Source organism: Myodes glareolus, chromosome 8, assembly GCF_982192425.1.
Source record: "Myodes glareolus chromosome 8, mMyoGla1.1, whole genome shotgun sequence".
Classification (NCBI taxonomy): Eukaryota; Metazoa; Chordata; class Mammalia; order Rodentia; family Cricetidae; genus Myodes; species Myodes glareolus.
The window spans coordinates 11,303,755-11,327,216 of NC_142033.1; the positions used below are offsets into that span (position 1 = coordinate 11,303,755).

General features: G+C 37.5%; 1 protein-coding gene across 1 annotated transcript in view; it reads right to left on the reverse strand.

Moving 5' to 3' along the window:
* Nucleotides 1-23,462, reverse strand: part of Cfap299 (cilia and flagella associated protein 299) — a 538,871-nt gene that overhangs the window by 319,455 nt on the left and 195,954 nt on the right. The window contains exon 3 of the mRNA XM_048426357.3: nt 6,517-6,607. Within this exon, the coding sequence (XP_048282314.2) occupies nt 6,517-6,607 (91 nt within the window). The remainder of the gene's footprint in view (nt 1-6,516; nt 6,608-23,462) is intronic.

A 23,462-nucleotide genomic window follows, 5' to 3' on the forward strand; every position in this document is an offset into this window, starting at 1 on the left:
ATATATATATATATATATATATATATATATATATATATATATATATATAGTTTCAGTGATCTGGGCTGATGATGCGCCATCCAAGAGCCAAATATCACCTAATAAAAACTCCGATATCAGACACAAAAAGCCCTCTTTTGAGTTTTTGGTAAGAGCTGGCTAAGAGTTTCCCAAAATATACATCATATTGCTGCTGTCCTCATCGCTAAAGATACCATGTACTTTAGAAGCAAGACCCAGGGACCTCCAAACTGGAACAGACCTGAATAATTCCTTTATGAGAACTAGTTATCACATGCAAGTTTCCAAAGGAGGGAGGCAACCAACAATCCTATCAGCTATGATGCTTATGAACCACATCAATGATCAGCATGGTGTGACAACCCTATGTGTGCATTAATGACATGTATATCTTGGTGATAACCAATATATCTTAACTTTGACTTGAGACCAACTCAACATGAGGAAAATTATTGAACTAACTGGTGCTAGTGAAATCATAGTTATTGGAGGAGAATCTACAAACACTAAATTACTAAACCAGCATAATCCCTAACAACAACAATGTGTGTATGCATGTGTGTATGCATGTGTGTGTGCGTGTGTGTGTGTGTGTGTGTGTGTGTGTGTCTTTATACCCACAGGTAACTGTAGTCTTCGCCTCTCTTCAAGAAAATTTCTCTTAACAACAGAAGGAGACCATTACAGAAAACCACACCCAGTCAAAATGCTCAGTCCCAGATGGCTGCATCTACAAAACATTCTTGTACATAAAGTTCAGGGAACATTGTAGAAGAGGGGGCAGAAAGATTATAAGAGCCAGAGGATTGGGGACTTTGCTGTGAGACTGCATCTTATGGTAACAGCAAAAGCTATACCCATAAAGTTTTATCAAAATGATCTCCCAAATGTGACCTGAACAAGAATGGACCAATAAATATGCCGGAAAAAAGTCATTTTTTTTTCTAAGCAGGGAAAGCCTATGAAACCTCAACCCTATACGAAGAACTGCAGGCAACTGAGTCTTACTCATGGAAAAGCACACCAATTAGTTGTCAAGTGTTAAGTAGGTCATCCCTGAAATATACATGTAAGTAATATATGGACTCAATAAGTTTTATTTGGAAATATAAATGTATGTACAAATACACATATGTGTGCAATAATGAAAAAAGAGACTATGAATCTGAAGGAGAGCAGAAAGAGATATACAGGAAGGTTTTGAGGGAGGAAAAATGAGGGAAAGAAGCATTGCAATTAAATTACAGCCTCAAAAATAAAAGCAAAACATTTCTCTAAGATTGTCCAATGTGCTTAATCTTTTTTGTTTCTTTCTTTTTCCTCGCATAATTTTTAAAATGCTCATGTCCTCTATTTTTTAGTTTTACTTGGTTAAAATTTTTCTAGATTTTCAAACTAGATGTTTAATTCATCCTTTTGATTATTTTTTATAGCTTCAATGAGTTGAATCTAACTTGGTCTCTGAGACTCATGTTGGGGACTTGTCAACTTTGGAGAGGTATTAGATGCTGAGAGCTCTCACCAAATCAGTGGACTTTTTCCTTTGGTGATTCTATACAAATTCTTTTGTAGATGGCGGAAACTATGGTATAGGGCATAGTTGAAGAGAGTGGGTTACTTGGACTATCAGGACAAGATTACTTTGTGACCTGTCCCTTACTGTGTGCTCACTACTTCCTGGCTACCCTAAGGTAAGCAGCTCCACTCTACCATTCCCATGTGACTCTCTGCCTTATCAGAAGTTGAGAAACAATGGAAGATCCAACTAGCCAGGGATAGCACACAGAACCTCTCATTTCATTATTAATGAAGAAAATAAAAGTTCTCCATTAAACTGTTTCTTTTTGGTATCTTTCACAATGGTAAAATAGTAATAATATTAAAATATGGCACACTGTTTTGCTGTTATTTAAATGAATGAATTTAGGGCAATAATTTTTCCTTTAAGTGAGTTTCATTATGACTTGCTCTAAATATTTTACAACTTTTGTGTGATTTCCTCTGGAAGAGTGATCAGAAACAGTATTTCTTACTCCTTTTGATTTTTAAAAATTCTTATAGCCATTGCATCTTATCTAGAAAATTCTGGGTGTATATACCCTTTAACATTACCTTCATAAATGGTAGGTATACTTAAGAAGTAAGTATCCCATATTTTCATTTACTTATTTCTAATAGGGAGTGGATAAGAGAAATAAATAGAGATAAAAATGACAGTTCTAGAGACCTGTGGCAAATGATGTCGCTCCTAGGTCCCTGCCCTGGGCAGTAGCACTCATTTACACACTTGGCAGGTGCTAACAGCTAATTGTTCCTGCCTGCACCTTCCTCAAAAAGGATAGCTTGACTTTTGCAACCTCCTGCCTCTGTGACAACTATTGATTAACTAACAGAGAGGAAGTGGAAAAAAGACATAGTCCCCTTTGTGACATAATTCAGGGTTTCATGTGAGAGTGGACTAAGACTGCAATTCTGCTGAGGTGATATCTCTACCTAGTGTCTTTGTTTACATCATCACACTTTTGCAGACTTTTACAAATTTCACATCAGAGTTTTATACATTATATTATTTTAATATGACAATGTTTCATCAGTGTAAAAAATCTTCACATTGTAGGTGGGAAAACTGAGTCTGTATAACATAAAACTACATGCATTTTAGCTGTAATAAGTAGTCAACCCAAAACTTAAACACAGATAATATGACAACATAACCTCCGCTGTTTCACCTTTGTCTTAATATCCACATATCATATTTTTTATCCAAAGATAAAGAGCTATTCAACTTTACATTTCTACTTCACAGGAAAATTGGTATGCATTTTATTTTTCAAACATTGAGGTAGCCTGTTTATAATAAAGGCAAGACTTTAAGAACCATATAATATCCACAAAGGTTTGCAACAGACAGATATGGATTCTATTAATAAAGGAAGTAAGCATCTCTCTAATACCTTTGTTTTCTCAAAAGGGAACATTTTAGAGAAGTTTGAAGACAGAAAAGAGGGAAAAGGTCATGTCAGCACAATGTAATTGGTCAGATACAATACAATCTTATGTTTCATAGAGATTTCAACACAGGATATGAGTATATTATAAAGTACCTAATTCATAGGTTTTCCTGTTCCAGTTACAGTGACTTCTTTGAGTGGCTATGAATGGAAAGCTGTAAATAGTATTTTATGCCAGCTTCAATAATACTTATTTCAAAGGTCAGACTAGTCAGCCATCTGGCTGTTTACACACTCAACATTGAGGAGAAAATAAGTGCATGGGATACCACCAGGAACACCATGTGAAATTCCATCTCTTCCAGTAGACTCTCATTAGATAGGAAATGTTTCATTTTTGTCTTTTGCCATTAATCAAATCAATAGTTCTTTAGTTATTACCATCTGAAAAATGATTTAGCTACTTGTCCACTCAGAGAGATACATAAACCCGTGGCATCAGAAATGTAGGGAGAACCTCTGTCTTATTCATGTTTGTTTGTGAAAAAATATGAGTGGTTTTCACAGAGAGAAACATTAATAAAATGGACACATATTTTCTATTACAGAAATACACTCTATAAAGTATATTATTAATATTATGATTGTATAGAATCGTACCAATGATGAATAATCTTTAGATTCCTAAAAAAAATTTATAATCATGACAAAGAGTTCTTTTAACTATCTTTTCTAAAAAGAAACTAAAATTTATTAAACCCATCCCTTATATACTACCAAAAAAGTCACAATATTGTTTATATCTATTTCATTTACATTTCTAACTTTAGTGGCTATAAATATACTCTGTATAGCATTTAATGTGTCTTTGTGCAAAGTGCTTCTATTCTATTTCCAAACTCAATAAATATTAAAGCAAGAATATTCATTTAAATGTCACATTATATAACAGAACAACATGGCTTTGAAAAACATAAGAATTTGCCTAATTGCCAAGTTTTCTTTATTTAGAGGACCTTTTAGGATCTGCTGTGTTGAGCAAACACATGAGTAGACTACCATGAGTAGTCACTCTGAAGATTCTTTTTTAACCACTGTGTTCTATCAAATGCTCTATGTCCACACCCTCTACACTCAGAACTACATGTCTCATCCCATAAGTTACTCACTCTCCACTGAATATTTCAACCTGAATCATGTAACAAGACTTTCACAAGTCTCTCCATGTCCTTCCACATCCCATGTCAAAACAAAGTACATGAGAGCTGGAGACGTGGCTCAGGGGTAGAATGTGTGTTGGACTCATGTGACAAAATAGACAAATAGTACGTGACTTGCAGATTTGATCTTTTAGAAAACTAGTTTAAGTCTCTCTTTTACCACCCTAAATTCTGTCCTTTCTTTATTGGACCCTTCCATTACCTTTTGTCTGATAATCACGTTGACCTCTCAAGTGCGTTCCCTGGCTCATGGCTCATCCTTTGCCCCTAGAGACACATTGTTATAATTTAGACGAAAGCAGCACGTGAAAGAAAGATGCCATAGGACACAGCTCAGGTGGAGGGGGTTTTATTGAGGAAAGTGAATGGGAAAGGGAAGAGGGGAGAAGGAAGAATGGCCTCTGGGGACAGGAGAGGCAGAAGAGAAGAGAGAGGAAAAGAGAACAAAAAAGGAAGGGAAACTGAGAGAGAGAAAGCAGAGAGGCAAGGAGAGAGAGAGAAAGAGAGGGGGGAAGAGATGAGAGGTGGGCAAGGATCACCTTTTAAATGGAATATAGTGACTGTGCACAGGAGGTGCTCTGGGTGGCTGCAGCTGAGGACTTAGCCTCTCAGAACCCCAAGGGCAGGCCAATACAGATGCCTGATTAATAACTCACATTCTTCCCATAAATTGCAGCAAGTTTTTAAATTCTTGTTTGGTCATATTTTCCATTTTTCTAAACTCTTTCAAGGATATCTACCTTCCTCAGGCTGCTGTGGCTGCTACGGAATGCAGAAATAGACCCTTTAGCGCTACCTGCCTCCCCCGCACTACACTTTGACTCATTTGTGTTCTCTCACATACTTATTCAAGAGATACTTGAGAATCTGATCAGACTCAGTGGTCAAGTACATGTAACACATAAAGCGCAGTAAAGAGAAAGAATACTGCCAAATGATTGATTAAATGTGTGACATAGAAAAGGAAGCTCTTGAAATCAGAAGACTCTCTTAATTGACTACTTACTTAAATAATTATCAAGTTAATTGTTTAATGTTTGGTTTTATTTTTAATTGATCAGAAATAAGCACATATATTTATGGGTACAAGGTGTTATTTGGATGTGTGTTTACAATGTAGACTAATCAAATCAAGCATGTCAATTATCTCAAACACCACATGTTCTCTCAAAACAACTCAGTGCAAACACAAAGGACCAAATGGATGCTCATATTTTTCTCATGGCCAATAAGTATGACAATATGACGTTTTTCAAACCAGTGACTACTCAGATACAATTGAAAATTATATATTTAGTATACCAAGTAAAACTTAAGGAGCTTAAAAAACTCTTTTAGGGAAAGATTCATAGATATATAAAATAGGTCATTTGAAAAAATTGATGTGGGATTCCCCTCTATATGCTGTGAATACGTTTTATTACCATTGGTTAATAAATAAAGCTGTTTAGGCCAATGTCTTAGCAGAGCAGAACCAGGTGGGAAATCCAAAGAGATATATAGAGAAGGAACGAGTTGGCAGAGTCATGGAGGCGCCACATAGCTGCCAAAGGAGATACTCATGAGCCTGAGCCTTAACAGTAAGCCATAGCCTTGGGGTGATACACAGATTAATAGAAATGAGTTGATTTAATATGTAAAAGCTAGCTAGAAATACACTTAAGGTATTGGCCAAACAATATGACAATTAATATAGATTCCACATGATTATTTGGGTCTGAGTAACCAGGAAATGAACAAGCAGCCTCTGATTATGATGTCAGAAAATAGAGCACTGTAAAGACAAATCACCAAAGTATCTTTCAGATTGCCCTTGAAAACAACAAAGAACAAAGCTTGGAAGTCAATGTGTTATGGAATTGCGGGTAGCAGTTAGGATTGAAAGGAAGCAAGATTGTTTAACCTAGGATTACCACAAGTGGGAGATAACAGCCAGTCTGACAAATGCATTCATTTTCCCTACTAAAAATATTTAGAATCATTTTATACCATTTTGCTACTTTTATAAATGTAAGTAATTACTAAAATTCCACACATATTACCATAATGTATAAATATGGTCATATCTTATTTTCAGCAGATTTCATATTAATTCATTATTTTGTGGGTGTGGGGTGCACACGTGCCATGACCTGCAAATGGAGATCCATACAATTCCATCTAATCAGCTCTCCCTGGATACAATGTGGGTCCTGCTGATCTAATGCAACAGCAAGCCCTTTCACCTAGTGTGCCATCTCTCTTGCCTGCACATAAATTACTTTTTATGAAAAATATTTCAGGCTATATCATTACATGCTGACTTGGGGGTAACATGTACTCACGCTCACTTTCCCGTTGCGATTATCTTCTTCTCTCATTGCCAGGGCCTTCAGAAAACTATCCTGCAGATCCTTACCAGCACTTGTCAGTGTCCTACAAAAACATATTACAACTATTAGACTACAATATATGAGGTACTACAAAATATGAGGTACTATGGTACCTCAGATTCAAAGACATAATTTCGAAGCATTCTGAAATAAACAATTGTGTTTCTTAGCCTGAAGTGACAATATAGTTATAACATGGAAATGCATGTTATAACTATGCAAATACACACAATCATTCTAATCAGACTTAAAATTTTATTTTATAAGGTTATAGAGCTTTTATTTATTGAAATCAGGTTTATTAATAATACAAACATCCATATCAATCCTCAAGCCACGTAAAATTTATTTCATTTCTTGCTATGGGAACTTCTTCAGCCAATGGCCTTTGAGATGCTGGACCACTTTGGACACAGTCTTGGCATCCTATAAAAACAGATGTAGAAACATGTGTTCTCTCGGTGGCTGCATTCTATTCATGCTCCCCACTCATGCAGAGGACTGTGATCTTGAGCCCACCCCTAAATAAAGAACCCTTTATTATACTAAATTCTGAGCTAGTGTGGAACTACTGTATTGCTATCCCCTATATCTGGCATCCATGTGATTTCCCGTGATCCCTGACACATCCCACCCACTGGTCGCTGCAGCCTCTCCAGTCGAGGCTGAGGCACCTTTGGTTGCCCACCCCATCAGCTTTCCCCACGGCCCTGCTTCCCAAAGCCTGCCCACCCATGCATGCTTTTCCCCACTGCCTTTCTCATGGTCTGCCGTTCCTTCATGACTCATCTATCTGCGCAAGCTTGGCGACTTGTTGGCCTAGTTTCCCAGAGCACAGACTTTTCTGGTTTGTGTTTGCAGCTCACAAACTCTGGGTCCCCTGATAGTCCAGCCACCAAAAATCCTCTTTGTGTATGGAATCAGATTAATTGTTCTCATTCTCTTAGTATTTTTTTTTTTGCGAGTTTAACTAATTTTAATTGAACATGTTGGGCATGGTGCTGCATGCCATTAATCTTAGCACTTGGAAGGCAGATCTATAAACAAAGTTATACAATAAACGTTTATAAACATTCACAAACAAAAACAGTTTGCAACCTTTCTAGGAATTGTAGAAACAAACAGCTGAAAGCACAGCCATGTGGTGATGGTTGGAACTAGAGATTAGTACTTTGGTCTTTTCACTTCAACCCCATCAGCCTCCATCTTCTTCCTCTTCTCAATGATCGCACTTATTTTCTTCCACTGACGATCAAGCTCTGCTTTATCATTGGTTTCTTTGAAGTGTCTGGTCTTCCGTCTCATTCTCTTAGTATTTAAAGCCGCCAAAAACAAAGAACTGAGCAGTGTCATTGTGGAACTGAGGGAGACTATCGTGTCTCTCCCTGCTGCACATGCACCCCCAACTGCAACACCTGCTGGCCAATAAAGATCATTATGCCTACAATAATTTCCTGAAGACCCATAACGAGGTACATTCATTGGATTAATAAATAAATCAATTGATTCAAAAGTTATATAATTACACACAAATTTCATAACCGTTTTTGCTTACTCTGTGGATGGTATTCTGCAAGGCTTATGTGATTTTTCTGATGCATCCATTTTCCTGGTATTAGGACTTAGTTTTCTTCTTTATATTATATTCTTAAAATGATGGTTTGATACCAGAGTCAAAAATGAGGCACTTTTAGAAATGAAACAGTCTTTATAGACTAATAAGGAACAGCCAGTTGATAGGATTTATACCATTGAATACCAAAATTAGCTGAAAAATTAAAACTATTGAAAAGAATAACGGCAATTTGGCAGACAAAATTCAATCCATGTCACTGGGTTATGAGAACTTACAAATGGGTGCTGAGAAATTATCTGAAGGGTTCATAATGTTGAATTGACAATCAAAATTTGTCAAAAATAATGATAAGTCAGCTGATAAAGTATCTCTCCAGTAAGGTACTCTATATGCCATCCAAATAATATCCAAGGATGAGAAGTTATCATTAATGGAAAAATTTCATACCTTGAAATCATATGTGCAGAATGAGGAACAGAAGTTATTTGAGTTGATGAAATCATTAGAAAAATTCACAGGTTAAGAGATTCAGGCTTTACAAAAGACAGTATTAAGAATATTTAAAACAACTGAGGAAATTATCAGAGCTGATGAGCAGGGAGAGAAGGTACAAGGAAAGTATTTAACATTGCCAGTACTTGTCAGAGTCAGAGATGACTTACTGAGAGTTTTAGCTACTTTCTCTGTAATCACCACTGACAAACCATTAAGTGCTAAATACCCAAAAGAGTCAAAGAACATAAATGGAAACCAATAATTAGATAATGTTCTAAAAGAAATTAAGTGAGCAATAGTATCTTATGGCTTGCATTCACCATTTGTTAGGGAGATGGTAAAGATATGGGCTTCAAGCAATAAGGCTATCTCACATGCTTGACTTCAATTAGTCTCAGCAATCCTTGAAGACGAACCACAATTACTATGGAAATGGTACTAGAAAGAAGAGGCCAAAATTTTAGAACAGCAAGGAAGAGCAAAAGGATTTGAGGCTTCCCAAGATCAAATTCTTGGTGAGGATACTTATGTTGACCCATAGGATCAAGCTTTTTACAATGAATACATCTTGTCCCTATGCTATGATTCAAGAACCAGGAAAAGGAATTAAATCATATACCAGGGTTAAACAGGGTGATAGAGGATCCTTTAGTGACTTTTACAAATGCTAACTAAGGCTATACAAAGAGGAATAACAGACCCAGAAGCTAGATGAATACTTATCAAATCTCTGGCTTTTGAAAATACCAACTCAGAATGCAAAAAAAAAAAAGATACTTGGGTCTTTAGAGGTTAGATAAACACCAATGGATGAATGGATCCTACATACAATGAACATTGAGACATATGACTATAAACTTGGGTAGGAGAAACAATTTCCAAAGGTATGAGGAGCCAACAAAATGCTGAATGTTTTAATTGTAGTAGAATAGGACATCTGTAAAAGAATTTGATTCCCTTTTTCATTTCTAGGCATTCCTAGAAATAAAGTCTTCTCTAGGAACGGCAAAAATAGAAGGTCTCAATAATCTAGATTATGTAGACAATGTGGCAAAGGCCAAAATTGGACAAATGAATGCAGATCAACAAAAGAAAGCCAAGGCAACCCATTACCATTGGGGAACTCCTTGGGAGCCTCTCATAGGCCCCCAAGTCAAACGTGATCTGTTCATTTCCAGTCACTATGGAGGACATGTCTTACCAGGAAAATTTTAAAAACCAGTGCCTGCTGTTCTGGATGATGGAATAAACATGGAGGATGAATCAAAAAAAAAATTCCAACAGAAAATAGGAAGTATATATTTTGGCAGACTTCTGTAAATGATCAAAGACAAAAGATAAGGGTATGCATAAATAACATTGTAATTGAAGGATTACAGGACACAGATGTACCTTCGTACTTCAGAATCTTGGCATCCGAATTGGTCTCTTCAAGAGGCAGATGTTCAGTTCTTGGGAACTGAAACCCTATCTCAAGTGAAGCAAAGCACAAGATGGGTTAAATGCATAGGGACAGCAAGACAGAGAGGAAGGATAAGGCCATATGTGGCTAATATCACAGTGAATTTATAGGATTGTGACCTGACCTGCTGTAGCAATGAAATACCCAGGTTAGCATCCATGTGGTACTAGAAACTCATGCTTCTTGGAAGGATATTATAAGGCACTATATAAAAAGGTCACCAGACGTTCAGGCTGTACAAAAACACAAAACAACAAGCAAACCTTCAGGGGCACCAATGGACCTCTTTTTAAAATGGTTAACTGAGGGTCCAATATGGGTTGAATAATGGTCTTTAACAGACGAGAAACTACATGCCTTAGAACACCTGATACAGGAACAACTAGATGTTCACCATATTGGAGAATCATCCAGCACTTGAAATTCTCCTGTATTTGTTGTTAAAAATTAATCTGGAAAATGGAGAATGGTGAAAGATGTAAGAGCTGTCAATAAGATAATTCAGCCTATGGGCCTTCTACAATCTGGAATTCCTCTGCCTTCCCTATTACTTAAAGATGGCTTCTTATAGTTATTGAATTAGATAGTTTCTTCACTGTAGCTTTACAAGAAAAGGGCAGAGAAAAATTTGCCTTCACAGTGCCTACTTATAATAATTCTTCTTGGCAAAACTGACTGCCCTGTTGTAGGAGGCTGCTAGTTCATTTCCCAGCCACCCAAACTCCCAAAATAAATACACAGAAACTGTATTAATTAAATCACTGCTTGGCCTATTAGCTTTAACTTCTCATTAGCTAGCTCTTACATCTTAATTTAACCCATTTCCATTATTTTATATTTTATCATGAGGTTCATGGTCTACTGGCAAGATTCCAGCTGGCAGCTTGCATCTTTCCCTCTGGCAGCTACATGGCTTCTCTAACTTCCGCCTTTTTTCTCCCAGCAGTCAGTTTAGATTTCCCTGCCTACCTCTATTGTGCCCTACCAGTTGCAAGACAGATTCTTTATTAACCAGTGTATTCACAGCATACAGAAGAAAATTCCACATCACTGCCCATGCCTCGGCCATTGACAAAATGCACAATGTCTGGACTGGACAAACAGAATACAAGGAAAAAGACTGCCAAACCTTGTCAAGACAGGGTATGACAGTTTTGAAAATTTTCCTGCCTCTGAAAATGGTCTGTCAGTTAGTCTAGGCCTTAGCCAAAGTTGGTTGCTCCAATATTGCAAATGACACTTCTTTGAGTGATTGCCCAGGTAGCCAGTTGTCTCTGTCATTTACTACACATTTTGGAAGCTGTTTTATTGCACTTCCTGTTTACTCAAGTAATATTATTTCACTTTTCAGGTCTTTGATGGGGTTAAAGACTAGATAGTCATAGTTTCTTTCCTCTCATGACTTAGTGAAACCATTTCTAATAGAAAACTTAGACTCCTTAGGATAGTATAATTATTGAAACATTTAGCGCATGTTTCTTGCTTAGTATTGTTTATGCTGGTTGTGATTCTAATTTTTATACTTGCTATCTGTTCTTACTGTATATAGTTTTGTTTTGGCTTTGGAACTCTCTTATTTAGACAAAAGGGTGAGGTGCTGTGGGAACTTGCTTCAGCCAATGGCCTTTGAGATACTGGACTACTTTGGATGTGACCTTGGGGTACTTTAAAAAGAGATGTAGAAATGTGTGCTTTCTCTCTTGGAGGCTGGATTCGGTTCCTGTTTTCTGCTGGTGCAAAGGACTGTTGATCTGTGAGTCTACCCCTAAATAAAGAACCCTTTATTATACTCCATTCTGACCTAGTGTAAGAGACTACTTTATTATTGATCCTCTACAATTTCCATGTCTATCTTTTCTTTTTATTTCTCCAAGAAGTCAAGATATTTATACTCCATACTTAAAATGTCTATAATTTAGGTACTATTTATTGATTGAGTTAAGCCTATAAAATCAGTGGGACAAAATATTAATTTCTCCCATCCAACAGACATTCTCAGCATAAGAAAGAAAACTCATTTGGGATATCTTTGTCAGATAAGAGAAATCATTAAATATTCAGAGAAACCAATTTTAATGAAAATGTCTAGGAAATAGCAATGAATATAATACGCCCAGCTAGATGACATATGCTATCAAAAAAATCCCAGAACCAGGACTAGATTATGTATCTTTTTAGAATTTACCAAGGGAATCAAAATAGACATCCCAAGCATTACAGGCTATTTATTGCCAAAATTATTTTTTATACCCTCCAAAACTTTTGACAGTAAGACCTTGTTGCTAAACATCCCACATTCTTGTGACATAGAACACTGAGAAATCTAGCTGGCACTCAATTGAAAACTTTACCTTTCTTACCCAGTAAATACTACTGAAGGAGAAAAGTAAACATTAGTCTTACCCAATTAAGAATACTGTGGGCTACAATAATGACCTAACTACATGATAAACTCACAGTGCAACAGTAGCACAATTATGATGGGGATAAGCAACCACTTTTTAAATTGGATTTAAAGCCTCCTTGTGAGTTTTAACCCAAAATTGGCACTGTTTATAAGGTCAAGAGCTTGATACTAGACAAGTCATGGCCTCAGGGGAAAATCTAAAGAACACAGCATAACATAAAGGAACATCACATAAAAAGACACTGAAGGGCATGCTGCTAGACCCACTGGTTAGGGCATCATTTGAATCCCTATCACACACAGCAGATTGGAGACACAATAGGAAAACACGTAGAATGTAAGAAACTGGAATACTCAGTCCAACCCAGACATTTACATCACATTCTTACCCTCAAAGTCCAGTGATCTATAGAGAAGAAGGGACAAAGGGTTGTAAAAGACAGAGATGGTGAGTAGCTTCAGGGTAACAGCGTTTTCCAGTCACAATGGGCAGATGTGCATCCAAACTCAGAGACTGACAGTATCCACAAGACCTGCACAAGCACATACCAGACACAAATCTCAGCATGAAGAAGGGCAAGTGGGCACAAAGTCCCACCTCTAGAAAGAAGCTATTCACAACTAATAGGTTCAAGAGAGCGGAAAATCAGTTGTCTTCAAAGTAATGATACTTGGCATAGCATTACATTCCAGGGCGGGTAATATGATTACACAAATTTGACTCCGTGTTTTTTTTGGTTGTTTGTTTAAGGCAGAAAAAGAACATGAAGTTGGATAGGTAGAAATATGAGGACAGACGTGAGAAGAATTTGGTGAGGGGAAAGAATATGACCAAAATATATTGTATAAAAGTATCAAATAATAAATAAAATATTAAAAATAAAAAAGAAAGATTACTGAGGCTGGAAAGATGGCTCAGCTGTTAAAAAGTCACCTGCTATTCTTCTAGAGGACCCAGGTCCAATTCCCAGCACCTACATGGTGATTCACATACACGTGCAACTCCAGTCCCAGGGTAATCTTATGTCTTCCTCTGACCTCCATAGCCACTAGGTATTCAAATGGTACACAGATATCAAAGCAACCAAAATGTCCATACACATAAATTAAAATATATTTTTAAAGTTTAATAAAAATTGTTGCAACAACATTTAACCAAATGATGAAAAGTGAACTGAATAGTGTTTTGTGAAAAAAATAATCCTGTCTACATAGGGCAATTTTCTATGTAGTCAACCAATGTTTTTATTGCTATTTCTACTTTGAATCAGGAGGTTTATCAGGGCACAAGGACCAGGAAGTCATAGTTCCTGTTCCCAGCTTGCCTGTGGTCTCCTAGAGGTAAGCAGAGAAGTAAACACAGCAGTGATAACTATCAGTAGATATGGACAGAGTATCAGCAGTTCATGAGAAAATAGGCTATCCTATTTCCTATCAAGGAAGGCCATTTACACAAAAAATGGTTATGCTTAAACTGGAGGCTGAAAGGTAAGCCTGTGAGTCATGGTGGGGCGGTAAGGGAGAAAAGTTCTCGAAACTGCAAAGGAATACAGATGTAAGGTTTTAAGGCAACCTTAGGAAATGTCAAAGCAGTCAGAAAGTAAACTCCCCAATAAAGAAAAAGCCACATAACATTAATAAATAATACCATTTTTGTAGACTTTATTGATACCAAGGTTGTCCTAAAGACTGTTATAATCACCAAGCTGTACTACCATTCAGAGAGGGCTTCTGTGCTTCCCGATAGCTTCAGAAAAGTGCTGAACCACACAATTTCACACAGGGAAATTAGATGATCAAGTCTGTGTTTTGGAAGAAATATTCAGCGACTTTTAGAAATGTAGGTAAAAATTGAAGCACACTAGAGGAATTCACAAGAGGTGTGTTTCAAAGTTTCAGCCAGAGATGAGAAATACTGAATTTAAAGCAGGGATGAGGAAAGGTGAGGCAGAAAATGACTGGTCTGTGAATTTATAGATAAGATGGGACCCGTGACGTGATCAGTAAGTAAAGACACATGCAGCCAAGCCTGAGGACCCAAATCTAATCTCCAGGACCCACAGAGTGGGAGGAAAAAATAACTCCTCAAAGTTTTATTCTGACCTATATCCTTTGGTGGTAACATACACATATGCAAGTGTGTGTGTGTGCGCGCACACACACACACACACTGAATGACTAAACAAACAAAATGGGAGTGGAAAAACTGCAAGAGTCCGAGGTTCAGGGAGCTTGCTGTGAGATACTGCCTCCTAGCAATGTCGGAAGCTACAATCATACAGCCTCACCAAAATGACTGTCCAAACTTGATTAGAACAAGGACAAATGTAAAAGAAAAAAACTTAGCCACCATGTACTGGAAATTGTCTGTGAAGTCATCAGTCATGTCTAACCAGGTTAATTACAAAAGAAAATCACCCCAATTACAGTGGGTGCAATTATAAAAAAAATTCTCATACCATAACAAACTCAACTTTGTCTTTGAATCAGTAAGGACAGTGCTCTTCTAATAAGATGCATTTTTATTTTAATCATTAGTTTGTAACTCTTACTAATAAAGAAAATATGTAAATGATAAAATGGTGATCCAGTTATGTAACTCCATACTGACTGGGCTAATTAATTCCACCAGCAATAGTGTTTCGTTTTCCCCGCATGCTGCCCAGCAATATGACCATAAATGCTCACTGTTAATTCATTACCTGAGACTTCTAACCAATTTGAAAGGAAAGGTATTTTAAGACTGATTAGAAGAACAAACTAAACTTTAACTTCATATTAATGTTTTAAATATTTCCCAGGAAAGCATTGCTTAAAAAGTTAACTCATTTTCACATCCTGCAGTTAAATGTCTTAAGTGGATGTGTGGGATAATGAAATTCAACTGAAATATACATGGGCTAGCAGTCTTTGATATCTACTCATCCCCCAGTTAACTCAAGCCTCCAAATTTTTCTAACCCGGGTTCAACAGCAGGCTAAGTATAATCTAAGCCCCTTCCTACTCTACAAGTTGTGAGGACAGCCATACAGCATTAGCAACCAGAATTAATGCATATTATACATAGGGGAAATGAGGATCTATAGTTATAAAAGTATAAACTGAAGAGAAAGAAAAAAGCCAATGCAAAGCAGAGGGTTCCTATCCTTTGCTGAGGGGTGAGAACCTGCAACTCCTCGTCAAGAGCAGAAAAGTAGTATAGGGGTGAGATGAGGAGATCCCGTGATTTCAACAGACAATACTCTTAAATAGCGAGGTAGGTTTGTGTGACAGTCAGGGACCTGAGAAACTTGGCTTAAATAAATATTACAAAAGAATTTACTTCCTCAAGAAGTAGGTCTATTACAAAATCTCTGGGTGAGTTTTATAAAAGCAAATACCTCATCTCTGTTTACACGCCACTGCACATTCAAATGGGCTAAAAGTTATATGCGGATGAGTTAATTTTTACCAGCCATGTTTAACCATTAGCTAAAGGCACTTATATAATCTGGCAAAAATAACTATAAACTTATTTTTAATCCTCAACATCTGGGCTACTGGTTACACAGTTTAAGTATGTTGTTTATATATCGTATCATAGATACATAATTATCACGTGAAGAGAAAGAACAAAAAACAAAAGGAAAGAACATGAAAAAATAAAGAAACTTTGTTTGGGAGTCAATTGCTTAAGAGTTCACTTAAATAGTTTCAGCGAATGTGACTTATTTACTTGCTGTCTTAAGATTTTTAAATATAGAATTTGCAATGTTACAAGCAAGCTTCAATTAACCATTAAGTTTTGCTTCTATACAAATGTCCTGATAACTATTAAACCAAATCTGATATCCAATCAGTTAGAAAGGAACAGGTTTCACCTGACGAGTACCCTTGCAAACATTTTTATACTCAAATCAAAGCTTAAAGAAAATGTATTTCCTTTTCCATCAGATGAAGTGAGACTCGATGAGGTTGGGTAACTTGGTTGTGATCAGTTGATCTTCCACTTTAAACCAGAATCTCATTGACGAAACATTGCTCTGGTATACTGGATTCCCCTTTCGTCAACACAATACAAACCAAAGTAGTCCACTGGAAGAAGCCAGTAAGATTGCAGGGAAGGGCCGAGGAACACAGCATTAACCTTGAGACGTACATGGAAACTTAGCCAATCCCAATGATCAGGCTAGTCTTACTAGAACTGGGATTTGCTTTGTCCAGAGGTGGTTTGATTTTGTTGTTGTTGTTGCTTGTTTGATTTTGCTGGTGAACTAAGACAATGCCTACACTTTATACTTCTACCTGGATAACACTTACTTAAAGACATAATCCAAACTTTTATAGTTCAGTTCCTTAAAATTTAATGGAGAGTAAAATAATAGACAAGTAAAAGTATATTGTAAAAATCAATAATATCTTTTTTAAAGAAAACAAACTCAGCACTAGAGAGGTGAATTAGTGGGTAAGGGCACTTGTTTTCCAAGCATGAAGACCTGAGGCGGGATTCCAAAACCCACTTGAAAAGCTGGACCTTTCATGCCTGTGACTACAGGACTTTTTTTCCTTGTTATTATGCCATAAAATATAACACCACAACTAATTATGCAATATTCACACAGTACCAAGAATTACAAATAATCTAGAGATGAATACATTATATGCAAATATCACAGCTGTATAAAATTCACTTTGTCACTGACAGAATCTCAGTAGTAAACTGAGCCTGGGAAGTGTTTATGAAATAAAAAATAGCAACGTCAACAGACATGCTACCATAGAAGGGGACTAGACAAAGAGCTACAGGCCATGCATGACTCTGGGAAGGAGAATCAGCCTCTCCTGAGGTAAGAGCCTTTAGTGTGATTGGCCCTGAAACCACCAGATACACACAAGCAACAAAAATGGACTCAGCAAGTTATACGTGCTTTTATTTGCTTGATTTTTGTGCATACACCTACATACAGTTGTATGTATTTATGTAACAACAATAGTCAAGGAAAAAAGGCTATCAAAATGAGAGCAGGGGGATATGAGAGGGTTTATGGGAGGGTACTTCAAGAGGGACTGGAGAGAGTAAAGGGAAGGAGAAAGTGGTATAATTCTATTTCAATTAAAAGCACATCAAAAAAATAAAACAACACTATACTATATTCCAAAATCCTGAGTCTAGTAAACAGTTCCCTTCTTTTCACCCTTCCTTTTAATTTTTTGTACATAGGAAAACTGAATCCTTTTATGCCTTTACTCAATGTGCAATAAATATTAGTTATGTGAGCTACAACTACAACATATACTTCAATTTCAAGTATCAATTCACCCTATCATAGTCAGTAGAGAAGAATACTAACATAAAACAAAAGTTCTGTTTCCAGGTTCTGGCTATTCCAAATAGTGTTGCTATGAACATAGTTGAACAAATGCTTTTGTAGTATGATAGGGCATCTCTTGGGTATATTCCCAAGAGTGGAATTGCTGGGTCCTGAGGGAGGTTGACTCCCAGTTTCCTGAGAAACCGCCACACTGATTTCCACAGCGGCTGTACAAGATTGCATTCCCACCAACAATAGATGAGTGTTCCCCTCCCTCCACATCCTCTCCAGCATAGGCTATCATTGGTGTTTTTGAGTTTAGCTATTCTGACAGGTGTGAGGTGGTATCTCAAAGTGGTTTTGATTTGCATTTCCCTGATCGCTAAGGAGGTTGAGCATGACCTTAAGTGTCTTCTGGCCATTCGAAGTTCATCTGTTGTGAATTCTCTGTTCAGTTCAGTACCCCATTTTTAATTGGGTTAATTAGAGTTTTAGTGTCTAGTTTCTTGAGTTCTTTATATATTTTGGAGATCAGACCTTTGTCTGATGAGGGGTTGGTGAAGATCTTCTCCCAGTCCGAAGGTAGCCTTTTTGTCTTACTGACAGTGTCCTTTGCTTTGCAGAAGCTTCTCAATTTCAGTAGGTCCCATTTATTCATTGATTTTCTTATTGTCTGTGCTACTGGGGTTCTACCTAGGAAGTAGTCTCCTGTGCCTATATCTTGTAGACTACTTCCCACTTTCTCTTCTATCAGGTTCAAAGTGGACAGACTAATGTTGATGTCTTTAATCCATTTGGACTTGAGTTTTGTGCATGGTGATAGGTATGGATCTACTTTCATCCTTCTACAGGTTAACATCCAGTTATGCCAGCACCATTTGTTAAAGATGCTTTCCTTCTTTCATATACACATTAGAGTTTTACTCAGTGGTAAAAAACAATGACATCTTGAATTTTGCATGCAAATGGATGGAAATAGAAAATGCTTTACTGAGTTAGGTAACCCAGACCCAAAAAGAGGAATATGGTATGTCTTCACTCATAAGTGTATTCTAGCCATAGTTAAAGAACTTTGAGTCTATAATTCGTGATCCTAGAGAAGCTAAATAAGAAGGTGAACCTGAAGAAAATCATATAGTTATCCTCCTGGATATTAGAAGTAGACAAGATTGCCAGGCAAACTTGGGTGCACGGGGCAGGGGGGGGTGGAAGTAAGGGGAGAGGGTTAGGGAGAGGGGAGATGGGGAGGATTGGGGATGGCTTGGGGGAATGGGGGGGTAAGGGAGGAAGGATGGCTATGGGAGCAGGGAAGTTTATACCTCAACTAAGGGAGCCATTTTAGGGTTTGCAAGACTTGATTCTGGACGGGTTCCCAGAACCAAGGAGAGGTCCCCAGATTGTTTCCTGGGCAGCAGAGGAGAGGGTACCTGAACTGGCCTGGGTCCATAACCATACTGATGAATATTTTGCATGTCACCACAGAACCTTCATATGGCGAAGGATGGAGATAGAGACAGAGACACATATTGGAACACTGGACTTAACTCCCTAGGTCCAAATGAGAAGCAGAGGGAGGGAGATCGTGAGCAAGGAAAGCAGAACCAGAGGGATCCTTCATCCGACGATGGATGGAGATAGAGACGGAGACCCACATTGGAGCACTGGACTGAGCCCCCAAGGTCCAAATGAAGAGCAAAAGGAAGGAAAACATGAAAAAGAAAGTCAGGACCGCGAAGGGTGTGTTCACCCACTGATACAAGGGGACTGATCGAACAAGAGCTCACTAAGGCCAACTGAACTGGGACTGAACGAGCATGTGATCAAACTGGATTCTCTGAATGTGACTGAAATGGGGGCTGACTGAGAAGCCATTGACAATGGCACTGGGTCTTGATTCGTTTGCATGGACTGGCTTTTCGGGATCCTGGTCTGTTTGGATGCTCACCTTCCTGGCCCTGGAGGGAGGGTGGAGGAACTTGGATTTCCCACAGAGCAGGAAACCCTGACTGCTCTTGGGAATGGGGAGGGAGGAGGAGAGGGAGTGGGGGGAACGGGAGCCGGAGGGTATTGGGAGGAGGGGAGGAAGTGGAAATTCTTTAAATAAATAAATAAGGGAAAAAAAGTGCTGGGAAATATTTGTATTCAAATATAAGAAGAAAAGCAAAACTTATCTAATTTGCAAAACATTGTAGTTTTCTGTTAATTGAGAGATATGGAATAATAGAGTCAATATTCTGCTTCATTAAATTCTAATAATAAATTACTCAATAAGTTTACAGTTTTAGGAAGTTCTGTTTGTTTGTTTTTCAAGACAGGGTTTCTCAGTGTAGCTTTCGAGACTGTTCTGGATCTTGCTCTGTAGGACACACTGGCCTTGAACTCACAAAGATCCACTTGTCTCTGCCAACTAAGTGCTGGGATTAAAGATATGCACCATCATCACCTGTCCCAAGTTTACATTTTATATAAGTTTCAAAATAATTTCAATGGAATGCTTCTAGACCTAAATAATTCTAAAAGCATAGAATTATTGTCAGCAGGCAAAGTCTACCTTGGTTCATTGGAACTGAGTAATATCAATTCACAAAAATGCTTAAAGTTCAATTTTTAGATGATTTTAGGAACTTTTTTTTATTACTTTGGGCTTTTATATCAGGGTTAAAAGATGGCTCAGAGGTTAACACTTGTTGTTCTTGCAAAGTACTTGAGTTTGGTTCTCAGAAACCACATAATGGTACATCCATTCCTCCAGTTGCAAGAGATATGACTTCTGTGAACATGTTCATTTCCACACAGACTCTCTCTCTCTCTCTCTCTCTCTCTCACATACACACACACACACACACACACACAAACACACACACATAAGCAAAATACTCATGTATAAAACAAAGATAGGTAATGGGTACTGGAATAAAGGGTACTATTAATCTGCTAGAGAAAACAGCAATAAAATGACTCCTAATAACAAATACTATAGCAATATTTCAGTACATTTCTCAGCCCCATCACCAAAGCATCTTCTTGCAGTAGATGGCAATTAACACGGAGCTCCACAAATTGACAATGTGCAGAGAGTGAGAAAATTTGGAATGTGATATCTTTACCAAACCCCTCCACTCAAGGCTCAGGGATGTAGTAGAAGAAGACAACAGACTGTAAGACCAGAAGTGATGAATGACTCCAAAGCAACAGTGACTTCCAGGTAGGATGATACTGATATGTATATGAACTCATGGAGACTATGACAACACACACAAGTCCTGCATCGCTCAACCCAGACAAAACCCCAACAAGGAAAGGGGAAATAAACACAGAGTCCCACTCTTAGCAAACAGGGAATTTGTGGTTGACATGTAATAGAAAAGGGAAAATCAGTCCTCTCAAACGAAGTGATGCTGGGTATATCAACCCTACTGTAGTGCAGACTCCACGCCCAGCAGAAGCTGGCCAACACAAACAGATGCTGTGTGTTCTCTGTGTTTTCTGGATGGGTTTTGTTTGGTACTTTTTGTCTGACTGGTTTTTTTCTTTGATTTGATTTTTTTTTTTTTAGAGAAGGAGAGAGGGAGAGAGAAATTAGGTGTGGAAGGATGTTGAGAGTACTTAGGAGGAGCTGAGGAGGAGGAATACAATCAAAATTTCTTGTACAGAAAATAAATGATGAGAAAACTTCCAAAATTAAAAATGCACTTTTTCACAAATAGGACTTTGTATTTTTTGCTATTAATACTCAAGATTTTATTCCCAGCAGTAAAGAATTGAATCTAAGTTAAAAAAAATCAAAAGAAATTAATAATAAATGTGACAATGGCTAAATAAAAAAGAAACACCAAAAGACAAACTTAAAAATATATACTCGATACTAGACTTATGGGGGACTAAACTAATGTGGCAAACAGAATGGCTTCTCAGTTTCCAAGGTTTTTTTATGATCTGTGTAGAAGTCTCTAAAACACATAATTGATGCATTAAAAGCAGCTAGAAGTGTGACAATTTATCTAGTCACAACAAGTAAGGACAACTGCTGAAATGTTAAATAACTTTTGAAAGCTGTGTTCATTAAAGTACAATCTACTTATATTCCAAGGAAAAAAATCTAAAAGCACCTAACTGTTCATAAGTATATATTTGTTAAGTTGTATTATATTCACATTATGGAATACTATTTGGATATAAATAAGGTCAAGAAACTGCTATGAAATATTTCAAAAATTTTGGTATTTATGACATTTTCAAGAATATTTCTACATGTATAAAATAAAGAACTAAAACATGAAAAAACTCAAGATTTTAAACAGCTTCTAGGGCTGGTGGTTCAAGTCTCTTACTTGTTCATCTTGAGCCCCTATCTCATCACTAGTATCTTTTTCAGACTACTGTCTTCACCATGGAGCTCCACAAGTGCTCACAATTCAAACCTGGGCTTCTTCAGCATTTTCCCTTCTCTAACAAAGACAGCATGGAAAGGAGAATCAGACTGACAAGGCTTCTCTATGTCTTTCCCAACGCTGTCTAGAATCAATTCACAAGTCACCTCCTTTAAGGCATCAATATAATTAAGATAATGTTTTAGGAGCTAGATCTGAACTTCTACAATATGTACTGTGATCTACGTCCAGCTTCCAGAAGCCAATTTAATACCCTAATATTTTTCAGGTTCATTTATCGGTACTAAATAACAATAATCAAATTTCCACTGGGAGAAAGAATGCCTCTGCTGTCCCTCTGTCTTCCAGGATAGGGGTGATCATATGAAGGACTGACATCTCAGAGAACTACTTCAAGAAGTATTTCTGTGAGAAGCAGATGGGAGACGGGGAGAGGTAATGTGCACACTAGACAGCTGTTTCTCTTCACTTTTCCTGTTGAGGAAACCCAACTGGGAGCACTAAAGCCCATGGAGTTTTAAACCAGCCAAGTTCTACTCCTCTCAGATATCAGCTGTGCTTTTCTTTGAGACAGGAAGGGTCAACATCTATGTGAGAAAGGTCTCAGTTCATCTTTCTTCTTGTACATTTGTCAAATTTTCTCTAGCTAATTCTTAAATATGATAGGTTAAGATATTCCCACAATTTGACGTGGGAAAAAAGTTGCATGTAGTTAAAAGTAATCTTTGTCTGTAAATGTGTTTGGTTTCAATTCAAAGCACATTAAAACATTACTCTTAAATTTTCTTTAGAACTTTACTTTCATTGTCTGCTGAGGAGTAGTTATACCTTTTGCCTTGATTTAGAATGTACTGTCTGACCTTCTGGATGTATGTACACCATGAAAGCAGAGAGTCAAGAAGCAAGTTCCAGTTTGGCAGCCCTGTCTCAAGGCTCTCTGAGGAAGGCCACCCTATCACCACCACAGAACACAAAAATTGGTCCAGTGCAGTGAGTGCTTTAAGCAAATGATGCGAGCAAATGGTTGTCCTGAGGCTCATCATCTCAGCAGTCTGTCCAGTTCCCTCTATATGTGCTTCTTGACCATTTGAAGGTGTCTTCATGTGGAAGTAGGGAATCCAATATGGTGGAATCTAGTAGGCAACTCATCACTGGAAAAGAGCAGGCAAAGTGGAAATCCATCACTGCACTTCTCCACAACTGCATGGGCGACAGGAATACTTGAGATGCCTGAATATATGCATGGGGAAAGGAGTGATTTAAAACAAAATAAGAT